The 18,619-nt window shown below is 44.4% G+C and overlaps 1 protein-coding gene across 1 annotated transcript in view; it reads left to right on the top strand.

Annotated features, from left to right (window-relative positions):
• Nucleotides 1-18,619, top strand: part of CNTLN (centlein) — a 319,293-nt gene that overhangs the window by 26,197 nt on the left and 274,477 nt on the right. Inside the window, exon 2 of the mRNA XM_074994934.1 lies at nucleotides 9,590-9,678. Within this exon, the coding sequence (XP_074851035.1) occupies nucleotides 9,590-9,678 (89 nt within the window). The remainder of the gene's footprint in view (nucleotides 1-9,589; nucleotides 9,679-18,619) is intronic.

An 18,619-nucleotide genomic window follows, 5' to 3' on the forward strand; every position in this document is an offset into this window, starting at 1 on the left:
TGATTTGAAGAAATTGCAGTAGCTCTTTTACCTCTCATCGTTAAGAACACAACTTATCGAACATGACAAGAAGGCAAAGGAGAGCACCAAAGCAAGACTTTGAGATGCAGAAACTGGGCTGGAGTAAATAAGCAGATGCTGTGCAAATCATTACAGAATCAACCTCTGTGAAGATATACAGAGAGGAAATCTCAAAGTCATGTGTGAGAGCCTGAAGAAAGCTCTAGGTCCTACTTTCTCTCAGGTAGCACACCCGTGAAATTGTTAAAGATAAAAGCAAGCAGTTGTCTCATTGGATTGAACACTATACAGAACTGTGCACACAAGAAAGGAACATCATCAGTGAATCATTGGACCAAATACCAACTCTACAGATCATGCTAGATCTAGATATGGAGCTAAGCAGGGCAACTGATTTGCTGTCAAGTAGAAAGGCTTCTGGAAAAGATGGCATCTGAGTGAAAATCCTGAACTTCAGGAAAGCCAGCCTATTATAATATCTTCATCCATTTCTACTTAAATGTTGGAAAGAAGGTGAGGTACTTAATGCAAAAATCATCACTCTGTACTAAAAATAAAAGTGAAAAGTGCAAGTGTAACAATTGTAGGGATATCTCACTACTGAAGTGTAGCAGGAAAAGCTTTCATAAAGGTCATCCTAGTATGCCTACATCAGCTGGTGAATTGAATTTACTGTGAATCATAGTGCAGATTCAGGACTGGAAGATCAGTATAGAGATATTTTCTGTGATTTACTTCTAAGAAAAGTTCAGAGGGCAAAACCAACCATTGTACATTGCCTTTGTGCATCTAACCAAAGCATTCAACACATTCAGCAGAGCAGATGTATTTGCAATGGTAGTAAAAACAGGATACCCACCAGCCCTGTTAAATTTTATATGTTCATTCAACAACAGCATGAGCGCAAGTGTTCAGTTTGATGGGTCCACTTTGGACACCTTTGAGATGAAAAGCAAAGTGAAGCAAGTATGTTTTCTTACCCCTACACATTTTGGAATCTTTTTCTTGGTACTCATGAACTATTCATGTAAGGACATGAAAATGGAGCGTATCGCCGTACCCAGTGTTCAGCTTGTCCTGGCAATTTTTGGCTGCCCCTTCCTTCTTCCCCTGCAGTTTTCTGTTGCTTTTCAGGAACTCTTCTCATGAGCGGGTCTTTGTTAAGGACACGGAAAGCCATCTGTGACTGAGAACTGTGGGAGAGTTTTTTGTGACCTGACAGAGGTTCTACCACAATGCTTACTAATCCCAAGAAGCACAACCAGGTGTCACAACCATCATGGATCTGCTTTGCCTCAACAAGTCTCTTTAAAAGTTGAAGTTTCATGTGGTCTCCCTGGGCTTCATCGTTCCCGCCATGGATCCAGGAGACTGGTAGCTACTCTTAACCTAAAAGACATTTATTTCTACATTTCTTTATTTCCCCACCCACAGGTATTTCCTCTGTTTTTATGAAGGGAGGGTGCCATTTCCAGTTCACGACACTGCATTTGGTTTGTCTTTGGCTTTGAGGATAGTCACAAAGTTCATAGCACTGATGGCTGCTTACATGTGGGAGGTGGAGTCCACCTATTTCCGTACCTCAGCAACTGCTTATCAAATGCAGGTCTCTGAATCAGGTGCAGAGGAACCTTGACCTGGTATGTTTCACCTTCTGCAACCTGAGTCATTTAAGAGCCACAGAAAAGTCTACATTAATGCCAGTCCAGTGGATAGAGCTCATTTAGGCAGTTCTCAACTCCTTGCAGTCCTGCACATCGGACCTGATCAGCCACTTAAAGGTCTACCCATCATTATAGCCTACATCTGTCTATTCCTGGTGGGTCATATCACCATTTGCACATATGTGGTGAGCCACATTTGGCTTCATCTGTGGCCTTTGCAAGTGTGACTGGCCTTGGTTTATACCCCAATCAGGTACTCCCTTAATTGAGCATTCATGGTGTCGAGCCACATTCTTTTATCTTTGAATTTTTGTCTGGATCTCGAGTTGGTGCTGCAGGGACTTTCTTTTGTGAGCCCATCACCATTGCTGACCCTGGTCTCCAAAGCCTCTGATCTGGGCTCAGGAGCCAACCTGGGTGAACTCAACATCCTGGACCATTGGCTACAGGATAGTCTAATGCTTCGAATCACCACCAGGGAACTCGGAGTTGTTTGGCCGGCCTGCTAGGCATTCTTGCCCCATTTGAAGGACAAGGTGGTGTAAGTTATGTCAGGCAATACTATTGTGATACATTACATCAGTAAGCAGGGAAGGGCCAGATCCTCAATGCTTTTCTAGGAGGTGCTCAGCCTTTGGGACCTCTGTGTTTGGCGTGTCATTCATCTGATCACTGCCCACCTAACTGTCTCCAAGAACATCACAGCAGATTGTATTAGCAGGACAGTCTCATCATTCCATGAATGGTCCCACCATTTAGAGGTAGTGAACATAAACTTCCACAGGGGTGGAAACTCTGTTCATGTGCAGTGAGAACAAGATGTGCTATCAGTTTTGCTCAATTCAGGGTCTGGACAAAAGTTCGCTTTCAGATGTTTTCTTCATTCCTTGGTCAGGGTGCACCTGTACACGTTTCTTCTGGTGCCATTAATGCACAGATGAAAGGCAGACTGGACAGAATGAGGGCCAGTTAGAAGTGATTTGGCATGTTGTAGGACCTGCAGCTGCCCCTTTTCTGCTGCCTCGTCGACTGGATCTGCTGTTGCTGAACCACAGTAACCGCTTGTGCCTAACCCTCATGGTGCTGCATCTGACTGCTTGGCTCCTGCGTGATTAAGCTTGGATGAACAAGCATGTTTGGCCAGTGTCTGGTGGGTTTTGCTGGACAGCAGAAAATCTTTGAGCAGGGCAATCTACCTGGTGAAGTAGAAAAGTTTTTCATGCTGGTCCTTGGAGTAGTGCCATGCTGCAGGATGTTCTGGATTACTTGCTGAAACTCAACCTCTTGCTTCTATGAAGATTCACCTTGAAGCCATCTTAGCCTTGCATTCCCCAGACCAGACCATTGCCCATTCAATGACAACGCAATTCCTGAAAGCATTGGCGCACCTCCAACACTTCATGTCCAGGACCTAGTTCTCTGTTAGGCTGTCAAGACCCATGGACCCTCCCTTTTAACACTTGAGTTCTTGCTCTCTTCTTCTCTTCTGGAATGTTTTTTTTCCTTGTTGCTACAACTTCTGTTCTCAGCATGTCTAAGATCAGGGTGCTCATCTTGGACTGTCCTGTACAGTCTTCAAGGACAATGTCTAACTACATCTGCACCCAGCATTTTTACCCAAGGTTTGTTTCCTAGTTTCATATTGGCCAACACATATGATTATCTGCCTTCTGTCTGAAGTCTCATGTGTCAAATGAGGAGCACAGGTTGCATAACCCAGATGTCAGAAAGTTGCTGACTTTCTACATAGATGGATTGAAATTTTTCTGTGAGTTCATGCATCTGTTTATAGCACTAGTGGACAGAATGAAAGGTCACCCAGTTTCTGCTTAGAGAATTTTGTTCTGGATCACAGGTGGTATCCACTATTGCTGTGAACTGGCCAAAGGGTCCCCCACCAGTGATTTGTGATGGCTCACTCTGCTAGGGTGAATGTATCATCCTTCCTCATTTTCCATTTAAAGAGATCTGCGGGGGCACAACCTGATTGTCGGTCCGTACATTGGCAGTGCATTATGAACTGACCCAGCAAGCTCACGGTGATGCTGGTTTTGACAGAGCAATGCTTCTATGGAAAAGATGGTGAACTCTAAGCCCATCTCCGAGGATTCTGCATTTCACCTACAATGGAACTGACATATATAAGCTCTCTCAAAGAAATGGTTACCCATCTTTTCATAGCTGTCGTTCTTTGAGATGTGTTGCTCTTGTTCATTCCATTATCTTCCTTCCTGTCTCTCTATTGGAGTTGCTAGTGAGAAGGAACCAAAAGCGCACAGGGCTGCCAGTGCCTGTTGTGTGCCATGCTCATGTGCTTGCTGGTGTAAGGGGATGATACAGCCAGTGCTATGGATACTGCTAAGGCAAAAATCCCCAATGACCGTGTATTTGGGTACATGCACACCTACAGTGGAATGGACATAGGCAACACATTTCAAAGAACAAGTTACTAAAGGGTAGATCACCTTCTTTTTTTTTTTTTTAATCGGAGCAGTGCATTTCTTTTTTAAAAGACAGCCTTGGCTGCACCTTCAACAAACAAAACACAAACAAAAATAACCACTTTTCTTGCTAAAATTTCACATTCTCATCCCAGGTTTCTTTTTTTCTGGCAGGTCTGGTAACGTAGGGAAAGAGGTTAACTTAGAGGCTCCTTTAAAGCAGTGCTCAGCAATCTTTATCACCTTGTGGCACACTTCAGCACTCATTATAATTTTACAACACACCCAATATATATTACCCAATCCCCTCCCTCTCCCCCAGAGCCAGGCACCTCCAGCCCCGCTGCTCTAAATCAATGCCAGCAACTCACCAGAACAGCTGCTGCTGCCCCAGAGTTGCCATCACTGCTGCTGCCATGTGCTTCTACAACCAAGTGGTGGTGCACATGTGTAGAGCTCCTGTGCTCCCCGGTCACTGTTAACAAATGATCTGTCCAGGGTCCTGCTTGCTCCTTCAGCCAGCTAGCAGCACAGTCCTTATTTTTCCGTCTCCAGTTGTCAACTCATTGTGTCCAGTGCTGATCTTCTTTGGGCTATGATTGGCTCTTCCCTGGAGTCTGTCTGATTGATTGGCTACATCCCCATAGTTACTCTCGGCTGCCTGCAGAACTTTGCTGCTGCTTTTTTCTGGAGTGGAGTGTGGTAGGATACAGAAACCTTCAACAGGGGCTTCTTGCCCTAAATCAGTGGTTCTCAAACTTTTGCATTGATGATTCCTTTTACACAGGAAGCTCTGGATTGTGACTGTCCTCATAAATTAAAGAAAAAAAACTTTATGTTTAAGACTATTGCAAATTCTGGGGTTTGGGAGTCGAGAATGATCGCTCTCAACCCCCATGTAATAGCCTCACAACTCTGTGAGGAGTCAGTCCCCACAGTCTGAGAACTTCTGCCCTCGTCCACTCTTTCACAGAAAGTAATGTTTATTACAGCTGAGGGAGTTGCTAGAAGTCATTAGAAACTAGCATAGGACTCAACTAATTCTTGTGTAATTTATGTTAAATTCTTGGATGAGATTTTCATGTAGAGAGCACAAAAATTCAAAATGAAAATTGTTTTTTAACAAGTTGACAGCATATAAAGTGCAGTTATTACATAAGTATAATTTTAAATAATAAGGATTAAAATGCTGAAACAAAAACCACCCTCTTTGACCCAGTAAATCACACTTTGCTGTTGAAATAAATGAGAAAATATCATTGACTTAAATTGCATAGTGTAGAGCCTGGTACGCTGCTGAAGGCAGTGGAAAGATTTGCATTGACTTTAGACGGCTTTGGCGCAGGCTCTGTACATTTATCTGATTGTGAAGCTGTGCTTATGCCTCCATAGCTAAGGTTTCACATATGTTTCATTGTGAGTCCTATTTTTAACTTTCTTTATAACTTTGGACACTAGTTTGTCCACAAAAATTGAATACTCTGAAGGTTTTTCTGCAATGCTGGAAGAAATGTTTTCATTGGTGAGTAATGCAACAGTGAAAAGAGTATCCTGATTTGAAAACTTGCCTAACACTTACTTAAATCCCTCTACTCAAAAAAAGCTTTTCATGCTTTTCAGGTAGTTAAAACTTCTTGAAAACTTATAAAGAGGGTGTTGGTTGAAGGAAATAAGATGTAATTAAGTAAGATCATTAATGATTATTATACAGAATGTTGAAGATTTAGAGCCTCTGTGTGGGACAGTATATTAGGACACGATGTGGTGGTAGAGAGTTGTTTTGTTGACTCATTCACTCACTCAGACCACCAAGGGTCAAACTGAAAAAGAAAATACAGTGGCACTCTTCCACACTCTGCCCATAAAATAAATTGCCCACTTGAGATGCCAAAATCAGCTGCTGCTCTCAAAATTATGCAGATGTTCAAAATATATTCGAGTATGCTCTCTGGGTTGTGCTCATCCCCACAGATTGGGCTTTTTGATTGAGGAAAAAAATGTGGTAGTAATCTCCTAAGCCCAACCCTCTTGTGGTGCCAAAATGAACTTTCACTCACAGTAGATATATAGGCTTTCGTAGTATGACAGTTTTTCTTCTTTTGTTCAATGCTTTGATATGCTGTGAAATATATACTGTGAAGTACGCATTTGCTTATCTCTTGCTGACAGCAGTGTCAGAAGAGGCTTTCTCGACATTTGGCACATCCTCACAGGGCCAAATGGCAGGAAAACCCCCTCTGCTGAGATATCTCTTCTTCCTTTTGGAACGACTGCTCCAAATGTGGTAGAAAGTCTGCAGTTTTAAGCATAGTCTCTTTGGGTTTAACCCTTTACGAGCATTCATTCATGACATTTGAAACTGTTGCTCTTTGAGATGTGTTGCTCTTATTCATTCCAAACCCTACTGACCCTCCTGTTGCACTGTTCTGGCAAGAAGGAACTGAGTAGGGTGTTGGGTTGGCAGGGATATATATCGCCACAGGAGGTGTCACAGTAGACTCGATGGGTACTGTTCCGTACGTCTTCCAATTGCATTGCATGCAGCACGCACACACAGATTGTAATGGACAGGAGCAACACATCTCAAAGAACAATAGTTACAAAGGTCAGTAACCATTTTATTTTCATCGAGCAGCATTAATGTTCCACTTTACAGGAAGATCTTCAATAATTTTTAGTAGTAGCCAATGCTTTCTTAGTTTAGTTCCCTTATGTGAAAGTGGAGTTCTGATCCAGCTGGCCAATTGCACGTATATCTTGTTTATCCCATAATTGTCCAGCCAGTATATTTGTGGTACACCTTAAAGTGTGAATATGTACATTTCAGGAAAATGCTTTCAAACTATGACCTAACTCATAATTCCGTTACAGTAGGAGATACTTCACAATGTTGAGCAAAGTCTTTTACCGAAAATATGATCTCTGATGGGTTTTCTTACCTTAGCATGTGATGGCTAGAAATCTAAGAAAAGATTTTTTCTTAAAGCAATAGATAGTTTAACTCTATGGATTTTCTTTTTCTGGACTGGATTTAGTAACTTTGTGCATGGGTTTCATTTTGTCCATCTGAACTCTAGCATTTCTGCTGATTTAAAGGCGACTTGTAAGGGATTTCAAAACAAACCAAAAAGGAGTATGTGCCCTTTCTTCCTTATAATGTACGAAGGATTGAAAGGCTCTTTTTCTAAACTAGAAATATCAGGAATGTCAACTCCCATGCCATGTGGGAAGAAGAATTCCTGTCAAAATCTATGAAGCCATTACCTTTTCTTTCTTCAAATTCTTCCTTCAGACTTAACATCTTCTGTGGCACGTACAGAACACAATCATCTGCTAAGGACGAGATACAGAGCTGAGTACACGCTACTGTTACCTCATCCTTGTGTTGTACTCCTATTTGCAAGTGCCGGAAGATCCACCCAGTCATAGTCCAGGAGGTCTCTGATTCTTATGACTTCTACCAGGACCAACCTCTGGAGCACTGAGGCTTTAAAGAGGATGGAGAGAGACTGTTCTCAATGGTGACAAATGACAGAACAAGGAGCAATGGTCTGAAGTTACAGAGGGAGAGGTATAGGTTAGATATTAGGAAAAAACTATTTCACCAAGAGAGTGTTGAAGAACTGGAATGTGTTACTGAGAGAGGTGGTGAAATCTCCATCCCTAGAGGTTTTTAAGTCCTGGCTTGACATTCATGGCTGGGATCATATAGATGGGGTTGATCCTGCTTGAAGCAGGGGGCTGGACTACCTGACCTCCTGAGGTCCCTTTTAGCCCTAGAATTCTATGATTCGATGACCTAATTAGTAGTTAATTACTGTGATGGATATTTCAGCTCTATACAGTATCTTTGGGGGACCACTGCATTAAACTTATGAATGGTTTATATCTGACTTTCCTTTCAATCCCTCAAGGAGAGATTCCACTGCTCCAATAGGGCATGACTAAGGTGGGTTGCTAAAACTGTAAACCACTTCTGAAAAGGTACCACCCCTTGGACAGTTTGCATATACTTGTTCACACCGCGTTTTTCGTAGATCAAGAGGTAAAGAAAGAACTTTGGATGTGTAAAGGCTGAGTTTATATTCGCTCATGGTCTTTCTTTTGTTTTAGCAAACGGACAGTTTTGGTCCTAAAGAAACCTCAGTTGTTGAAAACTTGGAAGGGATGTTGGGTTACCAGAAGCCTCAGATGGAGGATGATCAGTTCCTGGCTTTTTTTTACTAAGTGTTTAGGAACTTTTGTTTTTATGTTTGTCTGTAAAGGTTTTTCTTCTTAACGTAAACTTGCTCTGTTGAGGAAGATGTGTCATAATTTGTAACTTAATAAAATCACTTTATCATTAAACCCAATGTAAATAATTGTATCTGCAGTGTGTATGTGTGGGGTGAGGAGGACAGTACCAGGGAACCAGCTGTGCATCTCTTTTCTTTCATTGATAAAGGGGTGAACATTTTATGAGCTTGTCCCATATAAAACTTTATATGGAGTAAGATGGATTTATCTAGGGTTCTGTTCCCACTGGGCTGTGTGCTGGAGTAGTATGCCAAGTCTTTTTAACTACGCCTTCTCAGAGGTGAGCTCATCTCAGTGTCTGTATTACTCTGCTGTGAGCTGTAACCCAACTTTGTGACACTGCTGGAGGAGACCAGAGGACAGGGCAGGTGGGGCTCCCCAAAAGGCAGGTAGGTGGGCTCAGTGGTATTTCAGCACATTAAGTGACAGTCTCAAGGGATATCAGTGACCAGTCACATCACACCTTAAGACTTTGGTTTTCAGTTGCCAGAAGAGGTTAAGGAGTAATGAACATCATGTCTTTGCCATACTCCTGGTTTGCCAGAACATCCCTAGATGGAAAAGGATCTGGTACGGAAAAAGGTTGAGAACACTGCCTTAAGTGAATTTTAGTACTCTCTCTTACGTATGCTTATAGATTCTTCATTTAGCTATTTCTAAAGCACCTATATTTAAAATCTTTGTTTTGTGTTCTCTGTCAAAATGCTCCACATCTAAAAAAAAGCCCCCTTTTTTTTTATTGCAGGATCAGAAAGTTCTTGGTATCATTAAAATTCTCTATCCTTGGTATAAAAGATTGAATTCCTTCAGAAGGGAGCTATATTTGAGAGTTGAGACTTGCTCACCTGTTAAAGGGGTGAATTCCACCTCTTTAGATCTAGACCTGAAGGAGTAGTGAGAGGTATCACTGAAGACTTATTGATTCACATTTTGGAAAGATGTCTTATCATTTCTTTGCTGATACTTTTAAATTAATTTCTGCTGGTTGAGTTGGACGTCTCTGTTAAAACAAGCAAAAATAGGTTATTCTGAGCAGTGACTTCACTGGATTTCACTAAAATATTGTCTTCAGTATTAATATTCATAGGTTAAATTATTATTCATTATTCTGTAAAAGTTATATGTTGTATATTTAATATTGTTTATTTTTCTATTTGTGTTTTTAAGGCTGATAAAGAATTTGTATGGTCTTTGTGGAAACGCCTCCAGGTGGCAAATCCAGATCTTACACAAGCAGTGAGCTTGGTGGTAGAAAGGTGAGCTTGAAAACTTTCCTTATTTTTTTTTTAATTAAATATGCTAGATGTCACTTCTGTTTGATGTCACAAGGTTTTATGTTAAAAAAAATTGAAAAACATCTGAAACTTCTCAAGATATGGAGATATCTTTTAATTTGTAAGAGTTGTATCTTCATATTTTGTCAGGACTACCTGGAGCATGAGAGAGGCTTCTTTTTCTAAACATATCTAAATAAACTTCAAAACTCTGTGCTTTCATCCTGGTCGCTCTTCAAACATTGAGTGATGTGCCTAATCTTAGCTGTAAGAATTCTTTTCTCGCATACCTTAGATTCATCTGGTGTTACTCCTTTTTGAAAAAAGTTCTGCTAATTGGGGCTAGATTGAAGTGGTAGTCAATGACAGTCTTTATACTCAGTGTAAATACATGAGCTACTGAATTTCAGGTTGCAAAATCAAACACTCAAAAATTAGGTAATTCTAGAATTAAAGTTACGTGTGCAACTATAATTCTGTTCCCTTGTACATAAGCATTTAGATATGATCTTTAATTACTACATACTTTAACATATTTATTTTTTCCACAGGATCCTTCTCATTGTTTAGTGGATGGGATGGATAGTGCTAAGTCAAAGAGGCAGCTGTTCAACACTGTCTCCAAACTGTGCACCGAATAAGTAATTTCTTACTTATTGATGGCATTTATCATCACAGGATCTGGGTTCTTAGAAATAGTAATTAATTTACAATCATAATATTGATTTCTTCATAGATATTAAAATATTTATTTGCAAATTAGTTCTTTGAGCTAGGGAAGCATAGTTTCCTTGTTTTGCAGGTGGGGAAATGAGCCATGCAGATACCAAGACCAAAATTAGAAGACGTGCATTAATTGTTGTTGCTGAATTTAAGATATATATATGTCCTGACTTTTGCTGAGGTTCTGATCTCCTGAAGCTCCTGTTGATTTGAAGTAGTGTTGTGAGTGTTCAGCACTTAATGGAAATTAAGACTTTTCTCCTAATGAAAGTAAAGTTCTCTTCTAAATCCCAATACTACAGTTGTTTAAAAAACAGCCAAAGTTCACAGACTTCTCCCAAACACACAATTCCAAATCTATTTTTCACCATATGCAGCTCCAGCTTTCCAAGAGCTTCTGCCTTCTTGTGGCCTGTAAGAAGATTCCATTTAGTTCTAATACCTTCCCACATTTCTTGTCCTTTGGAAAGTTTGTGCTTCAGTCTTGCATTCCAGTAACCAAGAAAACTCTTCCTGCACTCAAATGCCAGCATCACTTTGTCTCAATTCTAAGAGTCATCCATTCCATAAGTGTCTTAAGTGAGATTTCCGGGAAGTCTGCACAACTACAGTGCCACATGACACTGCTGCTGGCTGGGAGACTGTGAGAGGAATGATATGGGAATACCATATCCACCAAAGAAATATGGGTTAATGAGATAATGGCACATGGGGACTCAGTAAACCTGACAAGCAAGCAATATGTATTTAATCAGCAAAATCTGAGAGTCCTATAGTGGAGAGAAATGGGTATAAGGCAGCAGATCCCAGATGAGAATTATATCAATCTGTTCTGTTTTGTTTGAAATGCTAAAAGCATCACTGAGTAGTATTAAATCTGTATAAAACACGTCCATAAACAAGTGTATGTTATAATATAGACCTATCCCAGACTCTTAAGTGCAAGGTCAACTCGAAGAAAAGTTGAAGGGAAAAAAAAATCCATATGAAATTCTAGAAACAGTCAGTGGCCAAAACTTTGTATAACTAGATAGTATACCTTGGCTTCATCAAATAATCTTGGATGCGTCTACATTAGCAAGATTTTTTTTTTTTTTTCAGAAGAACTAAACCACCTTCTTCAAGTGGTCCCCGTGGGTGCTCCACAATAGGTGTCAGGGTCGCCTGGCGCCACAGATCGGAATTATTCTAGCAGTTTCTATTGGATCGCGCATGCGCCGACGCGCGCTGCTCCCTTGCGCACCCCCGGCCATGTGCGCGATCCGGTCCCCGCCAGTTCCTTCTAAACCACCATCGGCTGCAGACGGAATCCGCTCTGGCTAAAGCCAGAGACAGATAAGATAGTTGTTTTTACGTGTAGTTTGTTTTTGTCACTATCAAAAAAAAAAAAAAAAGAGAAAGAGAATATTAGATAGCAGAAAGAAGAGGAACGAAGGAGAGAGGGGCGGACAAGAAGGTTAGTTAAGCCATCTGCTGCCCCGCAGGCTGGTGAATGTTATTTTGGGTTAGAAAGCACTGATTAGTGGCTAAGTACCCTATTAACAGTAAAGACTCACCGCGATGGCCTCCTCGGGGTTTAAGAAGTGTGAGTCATACCGCGAGGCTATGACGGCCTCCGATGAGCATAGTGGATGCATTCGCTGCCTGGGAGAGTCACACGTTACCCAGAAGTGTTCCCACTGTGCTAAGCTTACAGCCAGGGCCAGGAAAGACAGAGAGATGAGGCTCAAAATGATCTTGTTTGAGAAGGCTCTCCAGCTGGAACCGCCGGAGAAGCCTCACGCAGAAGGGCCCTCTGGGCTGCATAAAAGGAAGGCAGCCTCTTTGACCCCCTTGGTGCAGAAGAGGAGGAAACTCTCCCCGGCTCGATCCTTGCCAGTGGGTCCAGGGGGCAGGACGAGTGGAACGCAAAGCCCCCAGCCACGAGCTCATGAAAGCGGCAGCACAGCAGCGCACATCGCAGAGGCTGAGCCTCCGATTACACAACAGGCAGCACGGAAGGCGCCGGGAGCGCCAGCGAGGCAAGCGCCGGAATTGGCGGCGCCAACGCATGCGGCACCGGCCCCCGCGGCGCCGACGGTGCAGGGGCACCCAGAACGGAGCCTATCGGCGCCGGAGGAAGATACCCACGCGGCACCGCCGCTGACTGTGCCGAGCGTGGCGCCGACAATGGGGCCGAGATCCCCGGCATGGGAGGGGCAAGGCAAAAACAAAAACTCAGCACCGCAGCCCATCTCCAGGCAGGGCCGCGCTGCCCTTATCTCTTAGCCCTCCCCCCCGCCCCCCCCCCCCGAGATACACACGCCGCACCGACGGGCTGTAACTCCACCGGCTTATTTAGGGCCTCCCTCTCCATTCCTCCAACCAATTTCTCCGTGGCTGGGGCCACCTTCACCATTTCTGGGCATGGATCCTCTTGAGTACTATTACAAACCAGCTTCACCATTATCTATGTTGTTGTGGAGGTCCTGCTCTCCCAGACATGATGGGTACACTCCCCGATCGTGGTCCAGGTCTCCATCACCGGGCCCTTGCCCATGCTGCTATGGTCGTCCTCATAATGCTGAACACAGACACTGCAGGTCTAGATCCAAGGGCAGGTCCTCCCCTGCTACTAGTCAATACTCCTGTGTACACTCTCGCTCTGGGATGGGAACACAGTTGTCTCAGGGGGAATTAGGTCCAGAATCCCAAGACTTCCCTTCACAGTCCTCCAGGGAGCAAGTATATCACTGAACTCGGGAGCCAGAGGATTTGAGGGAGGTGTACCCCAGTGGTTCCTCCTCATCCTCCCCAGATGAGGCCATGGCCCCCGGGGATGTTTCCCCCCGGATGACCTTAAATAATTCCAGGAGTTGTTCAAAAGAGTAGCTTTCACGCAGGACATTCAAATAGCAGAGGTGCAGGAGAAGCATCATAAACTCCTGAAAAATTTGAGACCTCCGGCTTCATCTAAAATCGCTATCCCGCTGGACGAAGCCATTATGGAGTCAGCCACTAACATATGGCAGACCCCGGCCTCTATTCCACTTACAAACAAGAGAGCGGATAAGAAGTACTTCGTCCCAGCCAAGGGCATGGTGTTCCTCTTTAGTCACCTGCAGCCCAATTCTTTGGTGGTCGAATCGTCCCAGCTGAGGTTGAAGACGTCTCAGTACAAGTCGTGGGGGTCGTATAAAGATGCTAAGAAGCTAGAGCTGTTTGGCAGGAAGGTATAGTCCTCTTCTACCCTATTATTGAGAATAGCAAATTATGCGACACATCTATCAAACCACAACACAGCGGCACGTTCAACGGCTGCAGGAGTGGTAATGCGTAGGGAATCCTGGCTCCAGATGTCTGGTATCCCCAGGGACCTGCAGGCGAAGATTGTGGATCTTCCCTTTGTTAAGCAAAAGCCGTTTGCGGGCTCAACCGACTCGGTCCTCCACTCCAGCAAAGACTCGAGGGCCACACCTTAGGACCTTAGGTATTTATACTCCCCCATACAAGAAGAAGAAATTTTATCCTCAGCAAAGACGCTACGCTTACCAACCACAGCGTGCTCAATATCAGCGAGGCTACGACCAAGGGCACCATCAACAGCAGCAGCAATACAGGAGTCCCAGGCGACGTTCTCAACAAAGTCGTACACCCTCGGGGCAGGCCCAGAGACAGCAAGTTTGACAGGTATGTCGGGGGCTGCACTATCAACACCATCGCCCAATGCCACTCTCATCTCATGTTCCATCATCGCCTCAAACCGTTCCATTCCCAATGGCAAAAGATCACCACAGACAAATGGGTGCTAGAAATTATAGCCACAGGTTACACGATCCCTTTCCAGTCACTTCCACCGACGAAGCCTACCACCAGGCCTCATCTCAGGGACGCTGCCCACGAGGCGAGGCTCAAGCAGGAGGTAGATCACCTCATGTTCATAGGGGTGGCGGAAAGAGTGCTGGAACAATTCCAAGGGAAAGGTTTTTATTCACGCTACTTCCTAACAGAGAAGAAAACAGGAGGCTGGAGGCCGATCTTGGATGTACGGGGCCTCGACCGTTACTTGCGCAAGCAATGCTTTCGGATGATCACAGTTGCCTCCATACTTATGGCACTGGATGATGGAGACTGGTTTGCATCCCTTGACTTACAAGATGCTTACTTTCATATAACAATCCACCCGGCACACAGACGCTTCCTCCGCTTCACGGTCGGCAGGGAACATTTCCAGTACAGGGTTCTTCCATTCGGCCTATCCTCGGAACCCAGAGTCTTTACCAAAACGCTGGTAGTGGTATCAGCCTACCGGCACAGACGGGGGTGTTTATTTTCCCATATCTGGACGACTGTCTGCTGAAAGGGGCCTCAAAGGCAGAGGTCTTACGCATGATACGCGTCACCACAAACTCGTTTACTTCACTAGGCCTCGTTATCAACCTCGCAAAGTCAAAGACCGAACCCACACAAGATATAGAGTTCATAGGGGCACGCATAAACTCTATCACAGCAAGAGTATACCTGCCTGACGCCTGCTTCCGCGCCATCAGCTCCCTGGTGCAAGTCATGACGTACAGCCCCACGGTGCTGGTCCTAACATGCCTGCAGCTGTTGGGGCACATGGCGGCGGCAACGTTTGTGGTACAGAATGCCGGGTTACACATGTGAAGCCTGCAGCATTGGCTGGCGAGTGTTTACAAACCGGCATCCCACACTGTCCACAGGGTAGTGTCGCCCACGACGGAGGTGCGCAGATCCTGTGTGTGGTGGGAAAATCCCAAGAATCTGCTAGTGGGGGTGCCTTTTCACCAACCACAAATTTCTATTTTTCTTACTACCGACGCCTCCCACACAGGATGGGGAGCGCACATTGGCAGCAAGGTGACGCAAGGGCTATGGTCCCCTGCGGAACAGACACTGCACATAAACATACTGGAGCTCAGAGCAGCGTTCAACGCGTGCAGACATTTTCGAGATTACCTGCATGGCAAAGTAGTCGGGATAAATACCGACAATTCCTCCACTATGTTCTACATCAATCGACAAGGAGGGGCACGATCCTGTGCGTTATGTGTGGAAGCAGTCCAATTGTGGAGCTAGTGCATTGCCAACAGCATAATGTTGAAAGCCCCGTACTTGCTGGGCGCTCACAACGTGAAGGCAGATCAGCTGAGCAGGCGCTTCGCACTCACGCACGAATGGCAGATTCGCTCCAACCTGCTACGGCGCATATTTCGTACATGGGGGTTTCCCCAAGTCGATTTGTTTGCCACCCAGTACAACAAGAAGTGTCCCCAGTACTGCTCCAGAGCAGGAATAGGGTAGGGGTCCCTGGGGGATGCATTCATGATTTCATGGAAGGGCCCTCTACTCTACGCGTTTCCCCCCACAATGCTTATCCACAAGGTTCTGCAGAAAGCCAGAAGGGAGAGAGCTCGCATGATACTTATAGTCCCAACTTGGGACCGGCAATAATGGTTTCCCTTGCTTCTGCGCATGTCGGATCGTCCACCACTTCCCCTACCAGTGGCGCCAGACTTATTCACGCAGGCTCAGGGGTCCATAGTGCACCCGCACCCTCAAGGTCTGCGCCTACAAGTATGGTTAATCCATGGGTCAGCGCCTTAGAGAGCACGTGTACGGAGGGAGTACAACAAGTCTTGGAGTGTAGCCGAAGGACCTGCACCAGGAGGACTTATGAACAGAAATGGACTCAAGTTACAGCCTGGTGTTCCGCCAAGCAGTTAGCTCCCCTTGACGTTCCTATAACCGTAATACTAGAATATGTATTGGACCTCAAATGATACGGGCTTTCTCCATCCTTGCTAAAGGTCCACCTCACTGCTATATCAGCTTTTTGGCATACAGAGGAAGGGCCCACTGTATTCGCCCACCCTATCATCACAAGGTTCTTGAAGGGGCTGGTAAACCTTTACCCCCCTCGAAAACTGCTTCTGCCGTCGTGGCTCAGCACGCTATCGGGACCACCCTTCGAACCATTAGCCACGGTACCCCTGCGACTCCTTACGATGAAAACAACCTTCCTCCTTGCAATTACGTCAGCCTGCAGGGTGAGCGAGCTCGCAGCAGTGATGGAACGCCACCCTGCACAGTATTCTCAAAGGAGGCGGTAACCTTATGGTTACACCCAGCCTTCGTTCCAAAAGTTTCCTTGGAGTTCCATCTTAACGAACCAGTAGTTTTACCCTCGTTTTACCTGAAGCCTCACAGCTCCAGCAAGGAGGCACACCCACATCTCCTAGACGTGAGAAGGGCGTTGGCCTTTTACATAGACAGAACTAAGTCCTTCTGGAAAATGGACAGGCTCCTAGTGTCTCTCGCTCCCAGGTCAAAGGGGGAAGGCCTCTTCACAGAGAATTTCAAAGCATATTGTGTCCTGTATAAAAATGTGCTACAAGCTTTGAAAGATCCCTTTGCTGGCCCCGCCTAGGGCTCACTCCACCAGGGCGGTGGCGGCGTCAACAGCCTTCTTCAAGGACATCACGTTAAAAGACATCTGTAGAGCGGCGACCTGGTCATCCTACGACACCTTCGCCAAGCATTATGCCCTACATCAGGTATTCGAGGAGGATACCCGTCTGTCGACAGCAGTCCTCTCGGGGGCAAGCTGCACATGAATCGATTACCTACCCCCTTACTTGGGTTACTGCTGGGTAGTCACCTATTGTGGAGCACCCACGGGGACCACTCGAAGAAGAAAGAGAAGTTACTCACCTGTAGTAACGATGGTTCTTCGAGATGTGTCCATAGGGTTCTTCGAGATGTGCCCATCCTCCCCGCTTTGGATCTCTGTCTGGTGTTTTTCAGGAGCATCTGAGATGGTTGGTCAAGGAACTGGTGGGGACCGGATCGCGCATGTGGCCGGGGACGCGCAAGGGAGCAGCGCGCTTCGGTGCATGCGCGATCCAATAGAAACTGCTAGAAGAATTCCGATATGCGGCACCGGGCGAGCCCGACACCTATTCTGGAGCAACCATGGGGACACATCTCAAAGAACCATCGTTACTATGGTGAGTAACTTCTCTTTTTTTCTCCTTGGGACTGTATGACATGAATAGCAAAAGTATTTTCCTACCTTCATTTTCCAGTATATTTATGTCAACTACAGGTTGAACCCCTCTCGTCCGGCACCCTGAGCTCTTGACTGGTGCCAAATGAGAGAATTTGCTGGACCATGGGAGGTCAATATTGTGTAACAGAATTACCAACACTTCCATTCCTCACTGGGCTCTTAGAAGACATTTAGGGGTAAATTAGAGCTAAATATTAGCACAGAATGCTGAGAACCAGGATTGGTGACTCTAAACAAATCTTATGATACCACTGGAAATTTGGCTGTATCTATGATAAGTGGTCATCTGGCTAACTAAAATCAAGCCGGATAACGGATGTTTCCAGATGAGAGAGTACAGGTTTAACTTCTCTAGTCAACACTAACTTTCAGTGCTCACTGATGTACTAGTTTTCATCACTGTTTAGCTCCGATTATAGGACAGATACTTATTTCCTTTATTAGACAAAATTGTAAGAACTAGTAGGAAGGAACAATCTCATACCCAAGATGTGGTGAGCTTGGCAGTACCATACAGTGAAATTTCAGTCCTTAAATTAGTGAATGAAGAAGGCTTTCTGTTTTTTTGCAGGTAATGACAATATCAGGGATAAAAAGATGCAAGTGTAAAGTCACTAAACAGCTCAATTATAAAATCACACAATACAAAGAATGATGAGAAAATGAGAAGCATAAGTTGGTAGGAACTGCTACTTCATGAAGTACTAGTCCTACAAACAAACAACTGTATATTTGTATAGTTAAATGACATTATTTTAACAACTTCTCAGACCTACATAAAAAGTGCGATTCTTTGTTTCCATTTAATTTTAGATTTTTTTACTAACTTTAGGATTCCCATAATTTCTTACTTTCAAAATGATTTCATGCTCCCAATATGGGAGTTCAGCTGCCCTAAAATTTTTAAAATTTAACTGGGACCTTACTGTGGCTGTAATGTTAATTCCTGAAATACACAGAAGATAATTTAGTTTTCAGCATTCTTTGCAGTTCTTATTTGGTGAATGTAAGTACATTCCCCATTTAATATTCAGATGCAAACAAAAAATTATCTTTGCTGTGCAAATGAGAAAAGCCTTTGGGATATGTAAAAGCCTCCAGGTATTTTCAAACAAGACACAGTAAAAG

Source organism: Carettochelys insculpta, chromosome 5, assembly GCF_033958435.1.
Source record: "Carettochelys insculpta isolate YL-2023 chromosome 5, ASM3395843v1, whole genome shotgun sequence".
Lineage (NCBI taxonomy): Eukaryota > Metazoa > Chordata > Testudines > Carettochelyidae > Carettochelys > Carettochelys insculpta.